The 19,666-nt window shown below is 46.2% G+C and overlaps 1 protein-coding gene across 3 annotated transcripts in view; it reads right to left on the bottom strand.

The window, feature by feature from the left end:
- The window catches only part of IARS2 (isoleucyl-tRNA synthetase 2, mitochondrial), a 160,624-nt gene that overhangs the window by 78,742 nt on the left and 62,216 nt on the right, over positions 1–19,666 (bottom strand). For all 3 annotated transcript variants that reach the window (XM_033936093.1, XM_033936091.1, XM_033936092.1), the window contains exon 12: positions 9,576–9,736. In XM_033936093.1, the coding sequence (XP_033791984.1) occupies positions 9,576–9,736 (161 nt within the window). The remainder of the gene's footprint in view (positions 1–9,575; positions 9,737–19,666) is intronic.

The following is a 19,666-nucleotide window of genomic DNA, read 5'->3' as shown; positions in this document are numbered from 1 at the left end:
GGCGCTGGGGAGGAGATGCCGAGTGACATGGGTGCAATTTTTTTTACCACAGAAGCAAGACTTTTCACCGCTCCACGGGGCGGTAAAAGGTCTCATCCCCATTCCCGTGGGGCGGTGAAAGGTCTTGTCACCATTCCTGCGGTAAACCAGTTGCAAATGTCTCCATTCCTGCGGATTTACTGCGGTGACCATGGTAAATGGTCTCCGTGTCATTCTCTAGTTGTGGGTTCAAATCCATGCTGCTCCTTGTGACCCTGGCAAGTCACTTAATCCCCCTATTGCCCCAGGTATATTAGATAGATTGTGAGTCCACTGGGACAGACAGAGAAAAATGCTTGCGTACTTGAATAAATTCATTTAAACCTTTCTGAGCTCCCCTGAGAGAACTGTATAGAAAATTTAATACATAAATACAATTATTGGAGTTAACAAGCACTTAATTGGCATTAATTATGATTTAGCAGCTGATCTGGCTAGATGCTATTTTATAACAATGGGTGCATAAATTGGATTGAATTCAATTCAAAAGGGGTCAGGGGTAGGTCAGAGACGTTCACTAAAGATGCACAAAGTGTTACAGAATAGTGGATATCTGTACCCAATTTATATGCCAGAATTTATGTCAGGTCTTCATGCCCCAAATTCTTATCCCAATGTGCATTGCGTGCCAAATTTTGGGTGCCATTTATATATCTGGCCCTATGCGTGCATTCTTACCATTCTAGGCTTGTCCTGAACTGTTCTTTTGCCAGTGTGTAAAGTCTATAACTAGTGACATGTACTCAATTAGGTACTCATTCAGTGTATGTATGTACATGTAAGCTCATCACAAGTTTTGGACATGTGTATGTACAAAGGGGTGCTGAAAAGTTCTCAGCCCAAACAACCAACTTCCTAAATTCTGAGCGTTATTTTATCACTGTAGCTGAAAAGTGTTATCTTATTTTGTTATTCCAATTTGCAGAAATTAAATTCTATGTTTTGATGTTGATTCAGATCATTGATTGAATCATGCCCACTCCATTCTCATCTTGGTTGGGTTGAGAACTTTCCAGATTCTCCCCAAGCTGGTGTTTAAGAGAATTCCGAGATACTCCAAGTGGTGAGATGGAGTCAACCAGCTTTTGGACAAGTTGACCACCCCGCCCAGAGACTGCAGGAACTCCACAACCTGAGTTGTGACCCGAGAGCTCTCCTGAAAGGACTTCACTCAAATCAACCTGTTGTCCAGATAGGGATGAACCATAATGCTCTCCTTTTACAAGGCTGCCACTGCCACCACCACAATCTTGGTGAAAGTCCGAGGAGCCTTGGCCAGCTCCCTGAAAAGACTTCATGTGCTGAAAGAAACGTCCTCTGGAAGGAAAAGAGGCCATACCCTTTCCAGGGCGGTACCAATGAAAATCACGCAAAATACCCATGGGTGTCGCCACCCCAAAATGCCTGGCGAAGACAGTCCTCCGGAAGCAGGAGCATCTTAGAGTCACTTAAGGTCTGAATAAGCTTATCCAGCTCCTCCCCGAAAAGGAAGGAGCATCTAAAAGGAAATTTACTGAGTTTAGTCTTCGAGACCGCATCCGCCCACCAACCCCAAAGCCACAGGGTGAGTGGCCACTCCGAGGGCCATGGAGTTGACAGACGCTCGTAAAAGGTCATACATGGCATTCAAGAGAAGACGCACCGAGCTCAATCTTAGCCACCTCCTGATCCACCAAGGACTAGTCATCAGAATCCCAGTTCAGGAACCGCTCAGACCACCAGAAACAAGCCAGACTGCCAAATCGCCACAAATAGCTGCCTGGACAGCCAAGGCAGCCACATCAAAACTCTGCTTAAGAAGAGACTCCATCTTATGATCCTGGGAGTTTTGTATAGAAACATGATGGCAGATAAAAGCCAAATGGCCCATCCGGTCTGCCCATCTGCAGTAACCGTTCTCATCCTCTCTCTAAGAGATCCCATGTTCTTATCCCAGGCTTTCTTGAAAATCAGACACAGTCTCTGTTGCCACCACTCTTCTGGGAGACTGATCCACGCATTTACCACCCAGCATGGAAACTGAACAGACAATCCTTGATGACATCCCAGTCTCTTCATCAGTAAAGTCAGTTCTTCTTGCAGTGAGGAAACCATCTACAAGAAAATCTTACCAGTTGAACTGGAAATGATTTTCCATTTAGGCATGCTCACAAGCTCAAGATCCATTTCAATGCCCAATTAATCACATTTTGACTTACTTACCACACGTTTTAGATTCAGGCCTTAAAAGCAATTCTGTACGTTTTCATCTTTCAGCCATCTCTGCATACCAGTTTCACAAGATCCTTTTATTTCTCGATTTCTATGAGGTCTTAACAACCTCCGTCTGCCACTACGCAATCCACTGTCAGAATGGGACCTCAACCTTGTTTTAGCTGGTGAAAGATCCTTTTGAACCTTTGGGATCTGCTTACACTGCAGTTCTTATCATGGAAAAAAGTTTTTTTTTAAAAGTAGCTCCTACTTCAGGCGTTAAATCTATACTCCTTATCTTCAATTTTTCCCCAATATAGTACTCCTATGGACTCATCCAAAGTTTCTTCCAAAAGTTGTTACGGATTTTCACATCAATCAGTTCATAACACTACCATCATTTCTTCCTCCTTCGCATACTTGTCAGTAGAGCAGAGTCTATATACACTGGACTGCAGGACGGCATTACTTTTCTACCTAGACAGCAGGACTGCGGCTATCTGCACTACTAATCAACTTTTTATTTTTGTCAATTCAGCCACTCAAGGTAATGCAATATCTAAATGGACTATATCCTTGTGGATTGTTCACTGCATCTTTTTGCTATGCTAAAGCTTGTTTACCTCCTCCAGGACAGATTGGAGCACATCAAGTACGAGCTAAAGCTTCCTCAGTTGCAAACTTGAAATCAGTCCAGTTCAAGATATCTGCAGAGCAGCAACTTGGTCCTCTGTACATACTTTTACTAAGCACTATTGTCTGGATCAAAGTTCAGCGCAAGATAAGCAGTTTGGATAGTCAATCCTCTGAAATTTATTTGCGTTATAGATTTTTCTACCTCCACCCATCTCAAGGTAAAGCTAGGGATTCACCAGCAAGTGTGCCTGCATTGTCTCTGGTGAAAGCAAAGTTGCTTACCTCTAACAGGTGTTTTCTGTAGACAGCAGGGGAATGCAGCCACACTTGCCCGCCCACCATCCCCTCTTACTGGATATTTTTCTAAGCTAGTGACATAACTGACAGTTAAGGGGCATGCTCCCAGAAGCAAGGTATCCTGCACATGCTCAGAAGGAAAAAAATTTCTACTGAATCTGGGGAGAGCACCAGCAGGCAAGCTCAGTCAGAGGACTTCACCAGTATGTGTGGCTGCATTTCCCTGCTGTCTATGGAGAACACCTGTTACAGGTAAGCAACTCTGCTTTGTCAGGACCGGAGGGAGGGAGAAGGTTCTCAGGACTGCCTCTGCTGCTGCTCCTACCCTCTGGAACGCTATGCCAAACTACTTAAGAGAAGACATCTTTAACTGGCTTCAAGTCAAAATTAAAAACCTACCTGTTTAAGGATGCTTTTAATGTATAACCATCCTGCTAAGGACCTGCTTCTCTGAACTTTATTGATTGATTGGACGTGATGTATGCCCACTTTGGATAAAAATCCTTCAGCTGGGCGCCCACTGGAACCAAGATGGGCACCAGCAAGGAGTCATTGGGCAGGACAGGCGGCAGGGGACACGGCAGGGGCGCTACCCGCACCCTGGCGGGCCCCACGAAAGGACTGCATACGCTGGAAGAACCTGCCTCTAAAGAGCCCAGGAGACTGAAAAGAGGTAGCCCCTCGACCAGGGCGGAAGTGGTGGCAATCATGCCCACGAGCAGCCCCATGAGCCAGCGGCCTAGTCCTATCCTCAGGCAAATGAGGCACTTTAGAATTAGTGAGAGTCTGAACCAACTTGTCCAGGTCCTCACCAAACAAAAAAGATCCTTTAAAAGGAAACTTTGTCAACTTAGCTTTGGACGCCGAATCTGCCAACCAAGCACGAAGCCACAAGTATGGCGAGCTGCCACTGCAAACGTCAATGATTTGGCAGAAGCTCGCAAGAGGTCATACATGACATCTGAAAGATAAGAAGCACCCAATTCAATCTTTGCCACCTTGCACTTGCGCAATTCCCAATCCTCAGATTTACTGTCAAGCACATGCTTGGCCCAGCGAAACACACCCGAGCCACCAGCCCGTCACACATTGCCACCTGGACCGTCAAAGCTGTCACATCAAAACTATTTAAGGAGGGACTCCAACTTATGCTCCTACGGGTCCTTCAAGGCCGTACTACCCTCAACAGGCATGGTATGCCTCTTAGAGATGGCCGAGACCACCGCGCCCATCACAAGCAACTTCAGTGTCCCTATCCCCTTCAGGAATGGGACACAGGCGTGCCATGGAGCGCGCAAAATGAAAGGGGGCTTCTGGTATATGTCAACTGTGCGAGCATAATGTTCTGAATATCCTGATGAATAGGAAAAGAGCGGAAAGCAGAGCGGATCCTCTTAAGTAAGAGGTCTACCGTATGCGGAGGCTCCGACATGGTGTCCTCAAAATGCAAAACTGAGGAGACCTGAAGAATTAGCTCATGAAACTCTTCCCACTAAAAAAATGCGCACCACAAACGCATCTTCGCCAGCAGGGGGGTGCTCGAACCCCTCGCTGGTGGAATCCAACCCCCCAAGAGGATCCTGGATATCTCCCCAAGGGTCCAGGTCCTCATCAATAACATCTTGCTCCTCTGGGCAAAAATCCTCATCCCAAGACACCCTCGAGCGCTTGGAGGAGAGAGGAGTATAGGGGGGCAAAACCGCCGCTGCCTGGGGCTGCACCGGGGAAGACGTCGAGGGCAAAACCCCTCCCAAGACCCCCGGAGTAGACACGGAACCTCCAGCCGCCAGCACATAAGCTTTACAAAGTGCTAACATAAATTCAGGGGGAAAACCCCCCCGGCGGCCCCAAGGGACTCCCTGCCTCAGCAGGGGACCCTGCCATACCTTGCCCCTGTATTTTCAGAACAGGGAGAAAGGTCATCTGAGGTAACAGAAATAAAGGAGGAGGTTCCCACAAAAATTGGTCCTAAAACCGCCAAAATAGGAGCTTCTGCGGCCTGCCGTGTCTGAAAAGCCTGGGACTTTCCAGACGCTGAGGCTGAGGAACCGACCGACATGAAAAGGGAATCCCCAGCTGCTCCGGCAGTAAGGGAATCTTTTGTGAGGTACATGTGGCGGAGTGCCCTGGCCACCGGCAACCACTGCCGACGAGACTCCCTCACTGCTCTGGCCTGCACAAAGCTTGCACAGGCCGGCTGCGAGTACCTCGCATCTGGAGCACAATGAGCATTTTTTTCCCCTTAAAAGTGCTCACTGTGCTGAAAAAGCCCTAGCTGTAATAAACGTGCCGGTTAGATGAGAAAAAAAACAATACAAATGGCAGTTTTAAAGGGAATTGAGCCCTTTAGACTGGCACACCTCAGAACATAAGAATTGCCGCTGCTGGGTCAGACCAGTGGTCCATCATGCCCAGCAGTCCGCTCACGCGGCAGTCCTTAGGTCAAATACCATTGCCCTAATTGAGTCTAGCTTTACCTGTGTACATTATGCTTCAGCAGGAACTTGTCTAACTTTGTTTTTAATCCCTGGAGGGTGTTTTCCCCTATAACAGCCTCCGGCAGAGCATTCCAGTTTTCTACCACTCTCTGGGTGAAGAAGAACTTCCTTACGGAATCTATCCCCTTTTAACTTTTGAGTGCAGCGACAGTGCTGGATGCAGTATTCCAGGTGGGGCGTACCATGGCCTAGTACAAAGGCATGATAACCTTCTTCGATCTGTTTGTGATTAGAGAGTTGCGCGGGGACAGAAATCCCACCCGTCCCCACCTGTCCCCACCCATCCCCGTGAGGAATCCCACCCGTCCCCGCGAGGAATCCCCTCCGTCCCCACCCGTCCCTGCGAGGAATCCCCTCCGTCCCCACCCGTCCCTGCGAGGAATCCCCTCCGTCCCCACCCGTCCCCGCGAGGAATCCCCTCCGTCCCCGCCCATCCCTATAAACTTCAGAAATAGTTATTTCATTTAATTATGCTACTGAATTAAAGGCTCTGGTAGAAACCCATTTACAAATAAGCAAAAAGACTTTATTAATTTGAAAATATTAATTGGGAAGAATACATACTTTGCAAACGGGTTTCTACCAGAGCCTCTAATGTTTATAAATTTTTATCAACACAACTAATATACTATTTTATCCTGAAGCAAAATAAAAAGAAAGAAATATAATTATTTTCCTACCTTTGTTGCCTGGTTTCTGCTTTCCTCATGTTCTCATTCAATTCCTTCCATCCACTGTCTCTCTTCCTTCTGCATCTTCCATTTGCTCTGTTACTGTGCCTCTCCCTTTCTTCCCCCTTCCAAATTGGTCTGGCACCCATCTTCTTCTCTCCGCTCCCCCCATAGTCTGGCATCTGTCTTCTTCCCTGCCAGCATCTTCTCCCTACTCTCTCTTCCCCATTTCCTTTCAGCGTCCTTCTCCCCCCATCTTCCCCATGTCCTGTCAGCGTCCTTCTCCCTCTCTGTCTTTCCCATGGCCTTTCAGCGTCCTTCTCCACCCCCCCCGTCTTCCCCATGTCCTTTCAGCGTCCTTCTCCACCCCTTTGTCTTCCCCATGTGCTTTCAGCATCCTTCTCCCCCCTCTGTCTTCCACAAGTGCTTTCAGCATCCTTCTCCCCCCTCTGTCTTCCACAAGTGCTTTCAGAGTCCTTCCCCCCCGCCCTTCCCATGGCCTTTCAGCGTCCTTCTCCACCCCTTTGTATTCCCCATGTGCTTTCAGCGTCCTTCTCCCTCCTCTGTCTTCAAGTGCTTTCAGAGTCCTTCCCCTCCCTCCCGTCTTCCCCATGTGCTTTCAGCGTCCTTCTCCCTCCTCTGTCTTCAAGTGCTTTCAGAGTCCTTCCCCCCCCTCCCGTCTTCCCCATGGCCTTTCAGCGTCCTTCTCCCCCCTCCTTCTCTACCGCCCCGGGTGCAGCACAGCCGGCCAGGTCCCCTTACTTTTGTGGCACTTCCCCGACCGACCGACAACAGCCCCGGTCCGACAAACCTCCCTACCCTTAACCGCGAATCTAAATTACCTTATTACAGCTGCTGTAAGAAGATAATTTAGATTTGCGGCTACAGGGCAGGGAGGATTGTCGGACCGGGGCTGTTGTCGGTCGGTCGGGGAAGTGCCACAAAAGTAGGGGGACCTGGCCGGCTGTGCTGCAACCGGGGCGGGGTGTGGTGTGGCGGGGCGGACCGCCCCCTCCCTTGGTAGCCACTCGAACCGCGAGGCTACTCTCCTCCTTACCTGCACTGCCTGCAGCACAGAGCCAAACGAAAATCTTCCCGACGTCAGCGCTGACGTCGGAGGGAGGTAGGGCTTTGTTTAAGCCCTCCCTCCCCTCCGACGTCAGCGCTGACGTCGGGAAGACTTCCGTTCGGCTCTGTGCTGCAAGCAGAGAAGGTAGGGAGAAGAAGAGCCGCGCGACTGAGTACATCCAGCCCCGCAGGAACCCCGCGACCCTCGGAGGCGTCCCCACGGGATCCCCGCGACCCTAGGGGGCGTCCCCACGGGATCCCCGCGACCCTAGGGGCGTCCCCACGGGATCCCCGTGACCCGAAGGGGGAACCCGCGGGATGCCCGCGGGATTCCCGTCGTCCCCGTTCCCGTGCAGCTCTCTATTTGTGATCCCCTTCTTAATCATTCCTAGCATTCTGTTCGCCCTTTTTGCTGCTGCCTCACATTGCATGGACGGCTTCATTGACTTGTCTACCAGTACTCCCAAGTCTCTTTCCTGGGGTGGGGGGGTCTCTCCGAGTTATGCACCAGACATCCTGTATTCGTGTATAAGATTTTTGTTGCCAATATGCATCACCTTACACTTATCCACGTTAAACCTCATTTGCCATGTCACGGCCCATTCCTCGAGCGTTTTTATGTCACTTTGCAGGTCTTCGCAATCCTTCTGTCTTCATTATTCTGAATAACTTTGTATCGTCTGCAAATTTAATCACCTCGCTCATCATACCAATATGTTGAAGAGCACGGGCCCAAGAACCGAACCCTGCGGCACTCCACTCGTGACGCTTTTTCAGTCCGAGTATTGTCCATTTACCCCCACTCTCTGTTTCCTATCCGCCAACCAGTTTTTAATCCATGTGAGTATATCACGCTTGTTTCCATGGCTCGCAATTCTTTGAAGCCGTCGTACATACGGGACCTTGTTGAATGCGTTCTGAAAATCTAGATATACAATGTCAACTGGATCACCCTTGTCTATCTGCCTGTTTACTCCCTCAAAGAAGTGCAGTAAGTTAGTCAAGCAAGATCTTCCTTTGCTGAAGTCGTGCTGGCTGGTCTTCATCAGATTGGGTCCATCAAGGTGATCAATGATGCGGTTCTTTATTAGCGCCTCTACCATTTTTCCCGGTACTGAGGTCAGACTCACTGGTCTGTAGGTTCCCGATCTCCCCTCAAACCTTTCTTGAAGATCGGCATAACATTCGCCACTTTCCAGTTTTCCAGAATCCTTCCTGATTTGGTTGACAGATTGGCTATTAGTTGAAGCAGTTCAGCTATAACCCCTTTCAGTTCCTTGATTACCCTCAGATCGATGCCGTCTGGTCTTGTTTTTAAGCCTATCAATCAGGATTTTTATTTTTTTTTTCACTTAGTCAGAACAGACTCCATGGCTCTCAAAGCTGGAGGGCTGACCAACCAGGGGGCCAGGCTGCCGGCTGAGGCACCTGTACAAAAATATGAGGAGGTGGGGGGAGGGACCCAGCACGATACCCACTGAGTTTAACACTCCCGAGGTTGGACAGATCCCTAAACAGGACCCATCCAAGCTCTATCCGGCACAAAAGGGGAACCCAGGAGTCCAAAATAAAATTCCAACAGTACTAAGAGGGGAGCCGAATTAGTCTTACCACCTGCTTTAATGGAGACTGAGGAAGACTGGATTGCAAGAGGGGAAGCTATCTTGATATACAAGTTTGTTCTCAGTCTCCACCTGCTGGTAGCAATGAGGTATATAACCCATTCGTAAGGACTATACCAGTCTACCAGGCGCTACAGAACAAGGGTTTGAATACTTAAACAAAGCACTATATACTCTTCTAAAAATCTGATAAAAGTTACACAGAAATAAAGCGTTGATTTTTTTGTTTGTTTTTAACATTTAGAGAACCATTCAACTGATCAAATTACACTAGAGCAAGCTTGTCCAACCTTTTCCTATTGGGGGTCATGTTATAATTTTGTAACATTTGGAGGATCAAAATATGAATTCCTGCTTACCCACCATGTCTTGGCTCTGCAAGCTTGAGCCACAGAGTCATGGTGAGGAAGCAAGAATCCTGCTGCAAGCACCACAACAATTGACAAGCTTCTGAGGGCCACAAATAAACACTTGATGGGCTGAATTCTGACCCACAGGCCATAGGTTGGACAAGCCTACACTAGAGTAAGCTTTTCATGCAGTTCTTCTACCTGTTCATCAGTGGCTCCCCTGTCTCCTTGTGATAGAACACTGGAAGGGGAACACCCCAGCTTCTTTGTCTCGATATGCACCAATATGTCCGTCTATCCAACATTTTCAGCATTCCATTGGCTGCTGATGCAGGAATAAATTTCACTTTCTTTAACAGTTCCTGTAACATATTAAAAATGCTACTATAAGATAGAAGCCTTTTTGATACATCTTCATGAGATGTCTTCACCAGCTCATAAAAATCCTTGTTTTTGTTACTTTCTACTTTTTCTTAGTAAAAACAACTAGAATGTCATCGAGGATAAAAGACAATCAATTTCTGAGTGATTCATGAAGGAAATACTGTATATACTCGAATATAAGTTGATCTGAATATAAGTTGAGACCCCCAGTTTTCCCCCAAAAAGGAGGAAAAATGGTTGACTTGAATACAAGTCGGGTGGCTTAATATTCAAGTGCCCTGCCAGGATCTGCACCCAACCCCCTTCCCTTCATTCCCTTTCAGGCTCTGCACCCAGCCCCCTTCCCTTCATTCACTGTCAGGCTCTGCACCCAGCCCCCTCCCTGCCAGGCACTGCACTCAGCCCCCTTCCCTCCCTCCCAGGCTCACCACCCTGTCCTCCCTTCCTACCCAGTCCTTCGTACCTCCTCTGCCGCTGGAATCCTTGGTGGTGTAGAGATGAAGCAGGTGGGAGTGAGCTTTCCGCCTCCAGACCCGCTGCTAACCCGGTTGGTTGCTGTCGCGAGTTCCGGCTTCAGCCGCTGAGCGGTACCAAGCTGGAGTGCACTTTGGCGCTGCTAGTTGGCACTAAGCGGCTTCCTGAATGACTCTTGCAAATTATTGTGAGAATTCGCGAGAGCCATTCAGGAAGCTAATCAGTGCTGAGCATTAGTGCCAAAGCGCGCTCCTACCACTCAGCGTTCTCGGTACCACTCAGCGGCTGAAGTTGGAACTAGGGGCAGTGACCGACCGGGTTAGCAGTGGGGCAGGAGGTGGAAAGCTCTCTCCTGCCCACTACACCACCGCAGATTCCAGCAGCAGAGGAGATAAGATGGACAGGGCAGGAAGGGGGAACAAGGTGCAGAACCCGGTGGCCTGGCGGAGGCCTGCAGTAAGTCTGGGAGGAGGGCAGGTGTATGCTTGCCCGAATATAAACCGGGACCTCTGTTTTTGCTCAAAAGTCTCGGTTTATATTCGAGTATATACGGTAACAGGACAGGCACTAAGGCCCTGATTCTATAAAGTCTGGCTAAAGTTAGGCGCTGATTTCAGTGTCTAACTTAATTGATTAATAGGCTTTAATTGGTGCTAATACTGGCACTCAGCATCCCACAATTGGCTTTAATTGGACTTAATTGAAAATTAGGTGTCTAACTCAACCTCAACATTATAAAAAGTAGGCGCCTAGCCAAAAGTGCCTACACTAAAAGTGGGAATGGTTAGGGGCAGATCATGGGTGTGTTTTCAAGTTAGGGGCATCTTTGTGAATTAGGTGCTGTTAGTCTCTGATTTTGTCACCTAACTTTAGGCGACGAAAAGCCTGGCATAAATTTGGGACGCCTAAATGTTAGGAAGCTGTGCACCACCTAAGCACGTTTAGGTGACATTAAGCATGCTTCTATAATGGGCGCCTGAAAGGAGCGATTGTAAGGGTGACAAACCTTTTTCTTAGGCAAGTAAGTAAAAGTAAGAGGAAAAGAAGGCCGCTTTGGTTCTCAAAAGTAGTAGCTGAGAAGGTAAGGAATAAAAGGTTAGCTTTTATAAACTACAAAAGATCGCAGAAAGAGTAAGATAGGCAAAAATATCTGGAAAAGTTAAGAGAGGCTGGTCGTGTAGTCGGGAAAACAAAGATGCAAATGAAAGAAAAAATAGCTGATGGTAAAACGGGGAGACGACATTTTTTAGTCAAACCTCGGTTTGCGAGGAACGTGGTTTATGAATGTTTTGAAAGACGCGCAAAACATTTTCGCAAATCGTGACTCGCAAACAGAGTGTTGACTCGATTTGCGAGTCCACCCCGCCCGTGAACCAGCATCGCCCCCCCCTTACGAACGCCCCTCCCCGCGTGAATCGGCATCCCCTGCCCAAACTGAAGCCTTACCCCCATCTGGCACTGGCACGCAGCACCAACCCACAGGAGGTGCCAGTGCCCGAAGATCCTGCCTCTTGCCAAACTGGGCCTTGAGTATCTGCGCATGCTCAAGGCCCAGTCCATCAAGATCTTTGGGCACTGGTACCTCCTGTGGGTTGGTGCTGCGTGCTGATACTAGATGGGGATAAGGCTTCTGTTGGGCAGGTGGGGGATGCTGGTTCATGAGGGGAGTGATGCCGGTTTGCCAGGGGGGAGGAGGATGCCAGTTCACGGGGGGATGTGGAAGTGCACCTGTGGACTTGGGGTGGGGTTTTTTTGGGGGGATGTGGTGGGGTGGTGCAGCGCCGGTGGCTGCGGGGGGGGGGGGGATGGAACCAATCAAGCGAGTTTCTCTTACTTCCTATGGGGAAATTCGCTTTACTATATGAGTAATTTGGTTTACGAGCATGCTTCTGGAACGAATTATGCTCATAAACCAAGGTTCCACTGTATATTAGTGATAGGGAGAAGTGCAAAATTGGCATTGTGAGTCTCAAAGGTGAAGGGGAGGAATATGTAGAAGCTGATAAAGAAAAGGCCGAATTGCTTAACAAATATTTCTGTTCTGTGTTCACGGCTGAAGTGCCGGGAGCGGGACCGCAGAAGACAAACATGAAAAGAAATGGAGAAGTAATAGATCCTGATCGATTTTCAGAGGGTTGTGTTCATGAGGAGCTAGCTAAAATAAAGGTAGACAAAGTGATGGGGTCAGATGGTGTACATTCGAGGGTGCTGAAGGAACTTAAGGAAGTTCTGGTAGCTCTGCTGACTGACCTTTTCAACGAGTCTCTAGAGTCAGGAGTGGTACCGGAGGACTGGAGAAGGGCGGATGTGGTCCCTCTCCACAAATGTGGAAATAAGGAAGAAGAAGGGAATTACAGGCCAGTAAGTCTGACTTCAGTGGTAAGCAAATTAATGGAAACACTTTTAAAACAGAGAAAGGTCAAGTTTCTGGAATCCTGTGGCTTGCAGGACCGGAGACAACATGGATTCACTGGAGGTGAGTCTTGTCAGACAAATCTGATCAATTTCTTTGACTGGGTGACCAGAGAATTGGATAGAGGATGTGCGCTAGATGTGGTATATTTAGATTTTAGCAAAGCCTTTGACAGTGTTCAACATAGACATCTAATAAATAAACTGAGTGCCCTCGGGATGGGTCCCAAAGTGACACTGGGTCAAGAAATGGTTCAGTGGAAGGCAACAGAGGATAGTGATCAATGGAGATCGCTCTGAGGAAAGGGATGTTACCAGTGGTGTGCCACAAGATTCTGTTCTTGGGCCTGTTCTTTTAAACATTTTTATAAATGATATTGCTGAAGGGTTGTTGGGTAAGATTTGCCTCTTTGCGGATGATACCAAAATCTGTAACAGAGTAGACACACCGAATGGTGTGAATAACATGAAGAAAAACCTGGCAAAGCTTAAAGAGTGGTCTGAAATTTGGCAGCTAAAATTTAATGCTAAGAAATGCAAGGTCATGCATTTGGGCTGCAAAAACCTGAGGGAACGGTACACTTTAGAGGGTGAAGAACTTATGTGCACGATGGAAGAGCGGGACTTGGGTGTGATTGTATGTGATGATCTTAAGGTGGCCAAACAGGTTGAAAAGGTGACGGCAAAAGCTAGAAGCATAGGGAGAGGTATGGCCAATAGGAAAAAGGAGGAATTGATGCCCCTGTATAAGACTCTGGTGAGACCTTATTTAGAATATTGTGTACAATTCTGGAGGCCGCATCTTCAAAAAGATATAAAAAGGATGGATCTGTCCAGAGGAAGGCTACTAAAATGGTGTGTGGTCTTCGGATAAGGTATATGGGGACAGACTTCAGTGTTCTCCCCAGAAATTTTTTCCAGCCGGGTAGCATGAAAAAGTAGCCGGGTGGGGTGGGGAAGAACGGAACGGGGAAATTTGGTGGTGGAGAAAATTAAATGTGCATGATTTTTATTAGTTAATTATTATTAATTATTTTCCAACGCTCAATATGACTTCCTTTTTAAGGTTTGACACTTAAGCAGCCTTGAAAAAAAAGTAATGCAGATCCTCTTATTCCGAATAACTACTGGCCAGTATCAAACCTTCTATTTCTTTCAAAACTACCATACTTGAGAGAAAGGTATTCAACCAACTTCAAACTCATGTTGAATCAGTTAATGCTTTGCATCCTGCGATAGCAATTCTGCCACAGCAAATGCACTGAAGTCCATAGGAATTGAATGGACTATATAGTGCATTTGCCATGGGAGAATCACTACTGTGGCTTTGTAAAAGGGGTCCTTACTGAGTGAACTCCATAGTCACCTAGACCAGTGTTTCTCAAATTCAAGCCAAGTACACCCTAAGTCTAACAAATACCAACCAAGTACCCCAGCCTAAGCTCAGCCTCTGACCCCACCCCCATTATAATACTAATTGTAATGTAATTTCTTCCATTCATTTTTCATGTACACACAATATAATCTTATTAATTCATAATGATAACCACAAAATAAAAACAAAACCACAAAGCACACTGTACGCTGAGAAAATGTTAATCATTTACATTTGGGGGAATTTCAAAGAGGTCATGGAAGATATGCAGTCAGTAACAACTATAGAAACAGATAAATTTAGTGCAAAATATACACAACAGATTATAAATTCTCATAACTGACACATTTCGATCACTAAATTGAAAATAAAATCATTTTTCGTACCTTTGTTGTCTGGTGATTTAATTAGTTTCTGGTTGGACTTCCTTCTGACTGCATTTCTTTCTTTCTGCCTCTTGCATCCTTCCTCTCCTCCGGACCTCAATCCCTTCCCCAACCAACATCTCTCTCTGTCTATCCATGAGTTCAACTTTTCTTCCTCTCTCCTCCACCCCTATTGGCAGCATGCCTCCCTCTGTTATGATCCTGCATCTCTCTGTTCTTCCTCAGGGACTCTCCCCCTCCATCTCTTCTGTCTGCACCTCCCATAGTCCAGCATCTGCCTCCTGTCTTTCCACTTTGGTCCAGGCCTCTCTCTCTGTCTTTCTTCTGCTTACAACCCCCCGCTCCCCAATGTCCAGCATTTGTTCTCCTTTCTTCTGGGTCTTTCTCTGCCTCTCTCTCCTTCCTTCCTTCCTTCCTCCCTCGTCTAGAATCTTTCCACCTCTCTGCAGTCTCTCTCTCTTCCCTCTATACACCCCTAAGTCCAACATTTGCCTCCCTCTCTTCTGCCTCCACTATGTTTCAGGTTTCTCCCTCTCTCTATCTTCCTCCTGCTAACATTTTGAGTCCTCCCACCTTTGCAGCAGGGGAGGAAATGAGAGAGAGACGGATACATGTTGCCAATGGGAGCGGAGGAGAAAGGAAGAAAAGCTGGACTTAGAGGGACTCCAGAAATACATTCACAGATTTGCAATACAGGTTAAAATTCAAAACAAACAACAAAGATTACCATACACACAGTTTTAGTTGTATGCAAGCCCCAAACATCTCTGAACAAATCTCTCCCTTCCTTCCCTTCCCACCTACTTGCCCAGGACTTTAACTCTGAACCCTTTCCATATGTATATACATGTGTTCAAAAGCATTGTAAAGCAGTAATACTATCCGAAACATAAATCCATATTAATAACAACGTTTGCAACTCCTCTCAACTGCCTTACTCTATGTCATCCAGCTTTAACTCACATGTATGAATAAACAACCAAATCTGTAACTCCTCTGGTACATTCCACTCCATGTATGTTAATTTGTAATAAAACAACAAGGCAAGCGGTCCATCAAAGAATCCAACTTGAAACAAAAGAAGATAGGCAGACAATAAGGAGATTCAAATCAGGTTTCGTGGGAGAAGGGAAGCCGGCATGCATAGTGTTACCGTTAGAGCCCCAGAGGATGGGTTCAAATCGCTTGCTGGAGCTTAAAAAAAAAAAAAAGTCAGGCTGAGGTGGGAGTCATAAGAACAAATAGCTTTACTGGGTCAGACCATTGGTCCATCAAGCCCAGTAGCCCGTTCTCACAGTGGCCAATCCAGGTCACTAGTACCTGGCCAAAACCCAAGGAGTAGGAACATTCCATTCAGAATCCTAAAGGAATAGCAAGGTTCCGGAATTCCAAAGAGTAACAAAAGATTCCGGAACCATTCCATGCTACTGATCCAGAGCAAGCAGTGACTTCCCCCATGTCTTTCTCAATAACAGACTATGGACTTTTCCTCTAGGAAACTGTCCAAGCCTTTCTTAAAACCAGCTACATTAACCGCTCTTACCACATCTTCTGGCAATGCGTTCCAGAGCTTGGTAGTATTCTCTGAGTGAAAAAAAATGTCCTCTTATTGGTTTTAAAAGTATTTATCTGTAACTTCGAGAAGATGGAAATTTGATAGGTAGCTGAAAAATAAAAAAAAGGAGAAGGGTAAGAAAGAGGTAGTTAGTGAGTGTGAGCTAGGACCTATCAGAGAGAGTCTTTTTTGTTTATAACACAGCACCAGTGTGGAGTTGGAAAGGGGTGGCAACGGGAGGCTGAAGAGGCTACAAAAAAAAAAACCAAAAACCAAACAAACCAACCCATCAGGCCATTAAAAAAAAAAAAGGAAAGAAAACACCTGATAGGACAGGAAAAGTGAACTGAATCAAAAAATCAATTCAATAAGCTGAATCAAAATATTTTTTTCCCTGAATCGGGATCACCTTAAACCTTAATTCCTAGTTTCCATTCAGCAAATTAAAATGAATGAATCAGTTAATTGAGCAGAGATGAAATATAAATCCCAAAAGAAACATGATAAAATGAACTGTTCATTGTGATTAACTCTAAACTCAAAAGGTTCATTTCAAAATGAAAGGAAAACTCAAACTTTTCTACAAGCTTTAAGACCCAATACAATGCAAGCACTGGCTAGGTGCTGAATTCCACATTCAAATAGATCTGTAATATTACTTAAAAAAAGATTAGAAAGCATAATCCTATCTTTAAATGACAAAAAAAGTATAAAACTCAATTCACCTTACCTTAATAGGAGCTGTAGAAAACGTAACCTTGTGCTATGGGTCTGGATATTCTTCCTCAGAAATCTCGTGACCGCAGGACAATCGCGGGCTGAACATATGCACGCCAACGCGCATTGAGACCCGACAATTCTTTTATTTTTGACGGTTATGAAGTAACCCTGATTTTTTTTTTTTGGGGGGGGGGCACTACACTCAAAACATTCAGTTGCTATTTGTTCTTTCTCCCCCCTCAAAAACAGGGTTACTTATAATCCTCAAAAATAAAAAATTGTCAGGTCTCAGTGTGTGCTAGCTCGCAAATTTCCGGCACGCGATTGTCACTGGATTCCTCACTATCGCTATTAACTAAAAAAAAAAATCCTCTAACCTCTTGGATATGGGCCCCCGCATTGCAGATTGATTTGTGTGCTTCCGGTGGCTCTTCATCAGCCCGGGGAATCACCATCCTCCAGTCAGGCGGATAAGATCGGCAATGCAACCCCTCCCCCATCCCCCCATCGACGAAAAGTAAAAAAAATGTTAATTAAAAAAAAAAATTTGCTCTCCTTCAGCAGGCGCCAGTCATGTGCCTACTGATACTAACAAGACTGACTCGGGACACAGTGTTCTCTATCTCAAAGAACTTGTGGGCCTTATGGGGAGAGAAATGGAAGATGGCTGGCCTCACATACCCAACGCTCTCCTCCGGGGCAGCCAACACCGGAGGCACTGGCAACTTCCCCAAAAAGTGATGTGGGAGAATGCAAAGAGGTCCTGCACAGCACTCCAACGCCAAGATAAAAAATAGTTGCAGGAGCAACGCATTCCTCCAATCAAAATCTGCTCCTCATTGCTGCTGCTCTTCCTATTGGCTGAACTGATCGCAGCTTCCACTGCTTGCCGCCCCCAGCTGTGCCGGCCGCTTGACGAGGATCAACAGACCCCGAAGCAGGGAACTTGTTTGTGTTGCAGTTACAAAGGCAGTGTGGGAGAGATGCCCTGAGGGAAGGGGACATAGTCGACACAGAACTTTTTTTTACCCCCCCAAAATGTTGCTTACTCAGAATGTTACTCACTGGAGGAAAACAGCCAGGCGGTCACCTATATTCGCCGGGCGGAGCGCCCGGCTGAAAGGCCCTAGGGAGAACACTGGACTTAAGATCTTAAGCTGTATACTTTGGAGGAAAGGCAGGAGAGGGAAGATATGATAGAGATGTTTAAATACCTACGTAATATAAATGTGCACGAGTCAAGCTTCTTTCATTTGAAAGGAAACTCTAAAATGAGAGGGCATAGGATGAAGTTAAGAGGTGATAGGCTCCGGAGGAATCTGAGGAAATACTTTTTTACAGAAAGGGTGGTAGATGCGTTGGACAGTCTCCCGGAAGAGGTGGTGGAGACAGAGACTGTGTCTGAATTCAAGAGGGCCTGGGATGGGCAGACTAGATGGGCCATTTGACCTTTATTTGCCGTCATGTTTCTATGTCGCCAATATCAGTGCCTAATTTTAGGCAGACACTTTGGAATCAGGACCTAAGGACACTTTTGTAAGCTTAAATCATACATTTATTTATTTAAGATATTTATATTCCACATATGTAATGTAATGTAATTTATTTCTTGTATACCGCTACATCCGTTAGGTTCTAAGCGGTTTTAAGAAAATATACATTTAAAATTGAAAGTAAGAAGTTAGAAAGGTGCTTAATAAATTCCCTTACTGTCCCGAAGGCTCACAATCTAACTAAAGCACCTGAAAGTTGATAAAGAAGTGAAAAATAAAGAAGAAGATTAATGTTAAACATTTTAACTAGACAGTATTAATCTGAATAGTACTTTGGTAATGGAAGAGAGGAGAAAAAAGGAATAGATGTAAAAGGGAGAACCGTTGGAAAATAGAATTTTGGAGAGAATTTAAATGAAGGAGATATAACATAATAAAGGCAGAAATTAAAAACAATAGATAAGGTTAAAGAAATTCATAATATGAAAAGAAAAATAAAGTAAAAATAAAAATAGTGTCTTTAAACACAGTTTCAGCGTCATTGATGAATTTGGAGCAAGCAAGCGGTGTTGAAAGACTATGTGTGCCGGTGCCATTGTTGCTAGGGTAAATAGGGTACTCCTGTCCTGTATTTACTGTGCCAACCTGGGCCGACGGACAGCGGGACACTAGGGCATAAGTCCTCCGAATCTCGGGTAGGCAGGTGACGACTAGACCAACGCTGCTAAAGTCCTGCATGCTGCTGTTACGCTCCCGCACCATCTGAACTCCGCAACCTCGGCGAGAAACCCTGGAGAAAGGTTGGGCAGATGGATGATGGGACCTCGGGGCAAAAGTCTTCAGATCCCGGGTCGAGCAAGTGCCGAACAGGCCTATGCTGCCTGAAACCAGGTAAACAGGGACATGCTAAAGTGGCGTAGAGGACTGCTCCGACCATGGGCTTGATTCTCTTGCTCCGGTCTGATCTTCCAAACATTTTCTGATAGCTGACCCCGCAGGAATCCTTCTCCAGATCCTCCAACCGTAGGTCATCGACTGCAGCGCGGCATCTGCACTGCTCTCTCTCGGGAAGCCGCTCGCCCGAGATCAGCCATCTCCCCTTCAATTTCCAACCAGGGGCAGATCGCAGCACACAGCCGTCGGTATACTGGGTCAAAGGGTCTAGTTTAGGACCTCCACAACCCCAATTAAGTCCAAGTCCGGTTTCTCTCATACCACCAACACAAAGTCCTATGACCCATAAGTGCAGGGCCCCTCGAATTGTTGAGCTGGATCCAACGGCCAAACAACAAAAACGGTAAATAATTTGAAAATAAGTATAAACAAAGGAAAATAAATTGAGAAAAAGAAACTAAGGTCTAAGACAAAAGCAAAAATTAGAAATCAACAATAAAAATTATATAAAAAAGACAAAGAAAAAGAAAAAATATAAATAAATAGTGGGAGACAGAACAATAGATGTCTTAACTGTCCGCCATCTTGGAATTAAGTAT

This window comes from Geotrypetes seraphini, chromosome 3 (genome assembly GCF_902459505.1).
Source record: "Geotrypetes seraphini chromosome 3, aGeoSer1.1, whole genome shotgun sequence".
In the NCBI taxonomy this organism is placed as follows: domain Eukaryota; kingdom Metazoa; phylum Chordata; class Amphibia; order Gymnophiona; family Dermophiidae; genus Geotrypetes; species Geotrypetes seraphini.
This window is presented reverse-complemented; position numbering and strand designations above follow the sequence as displayed.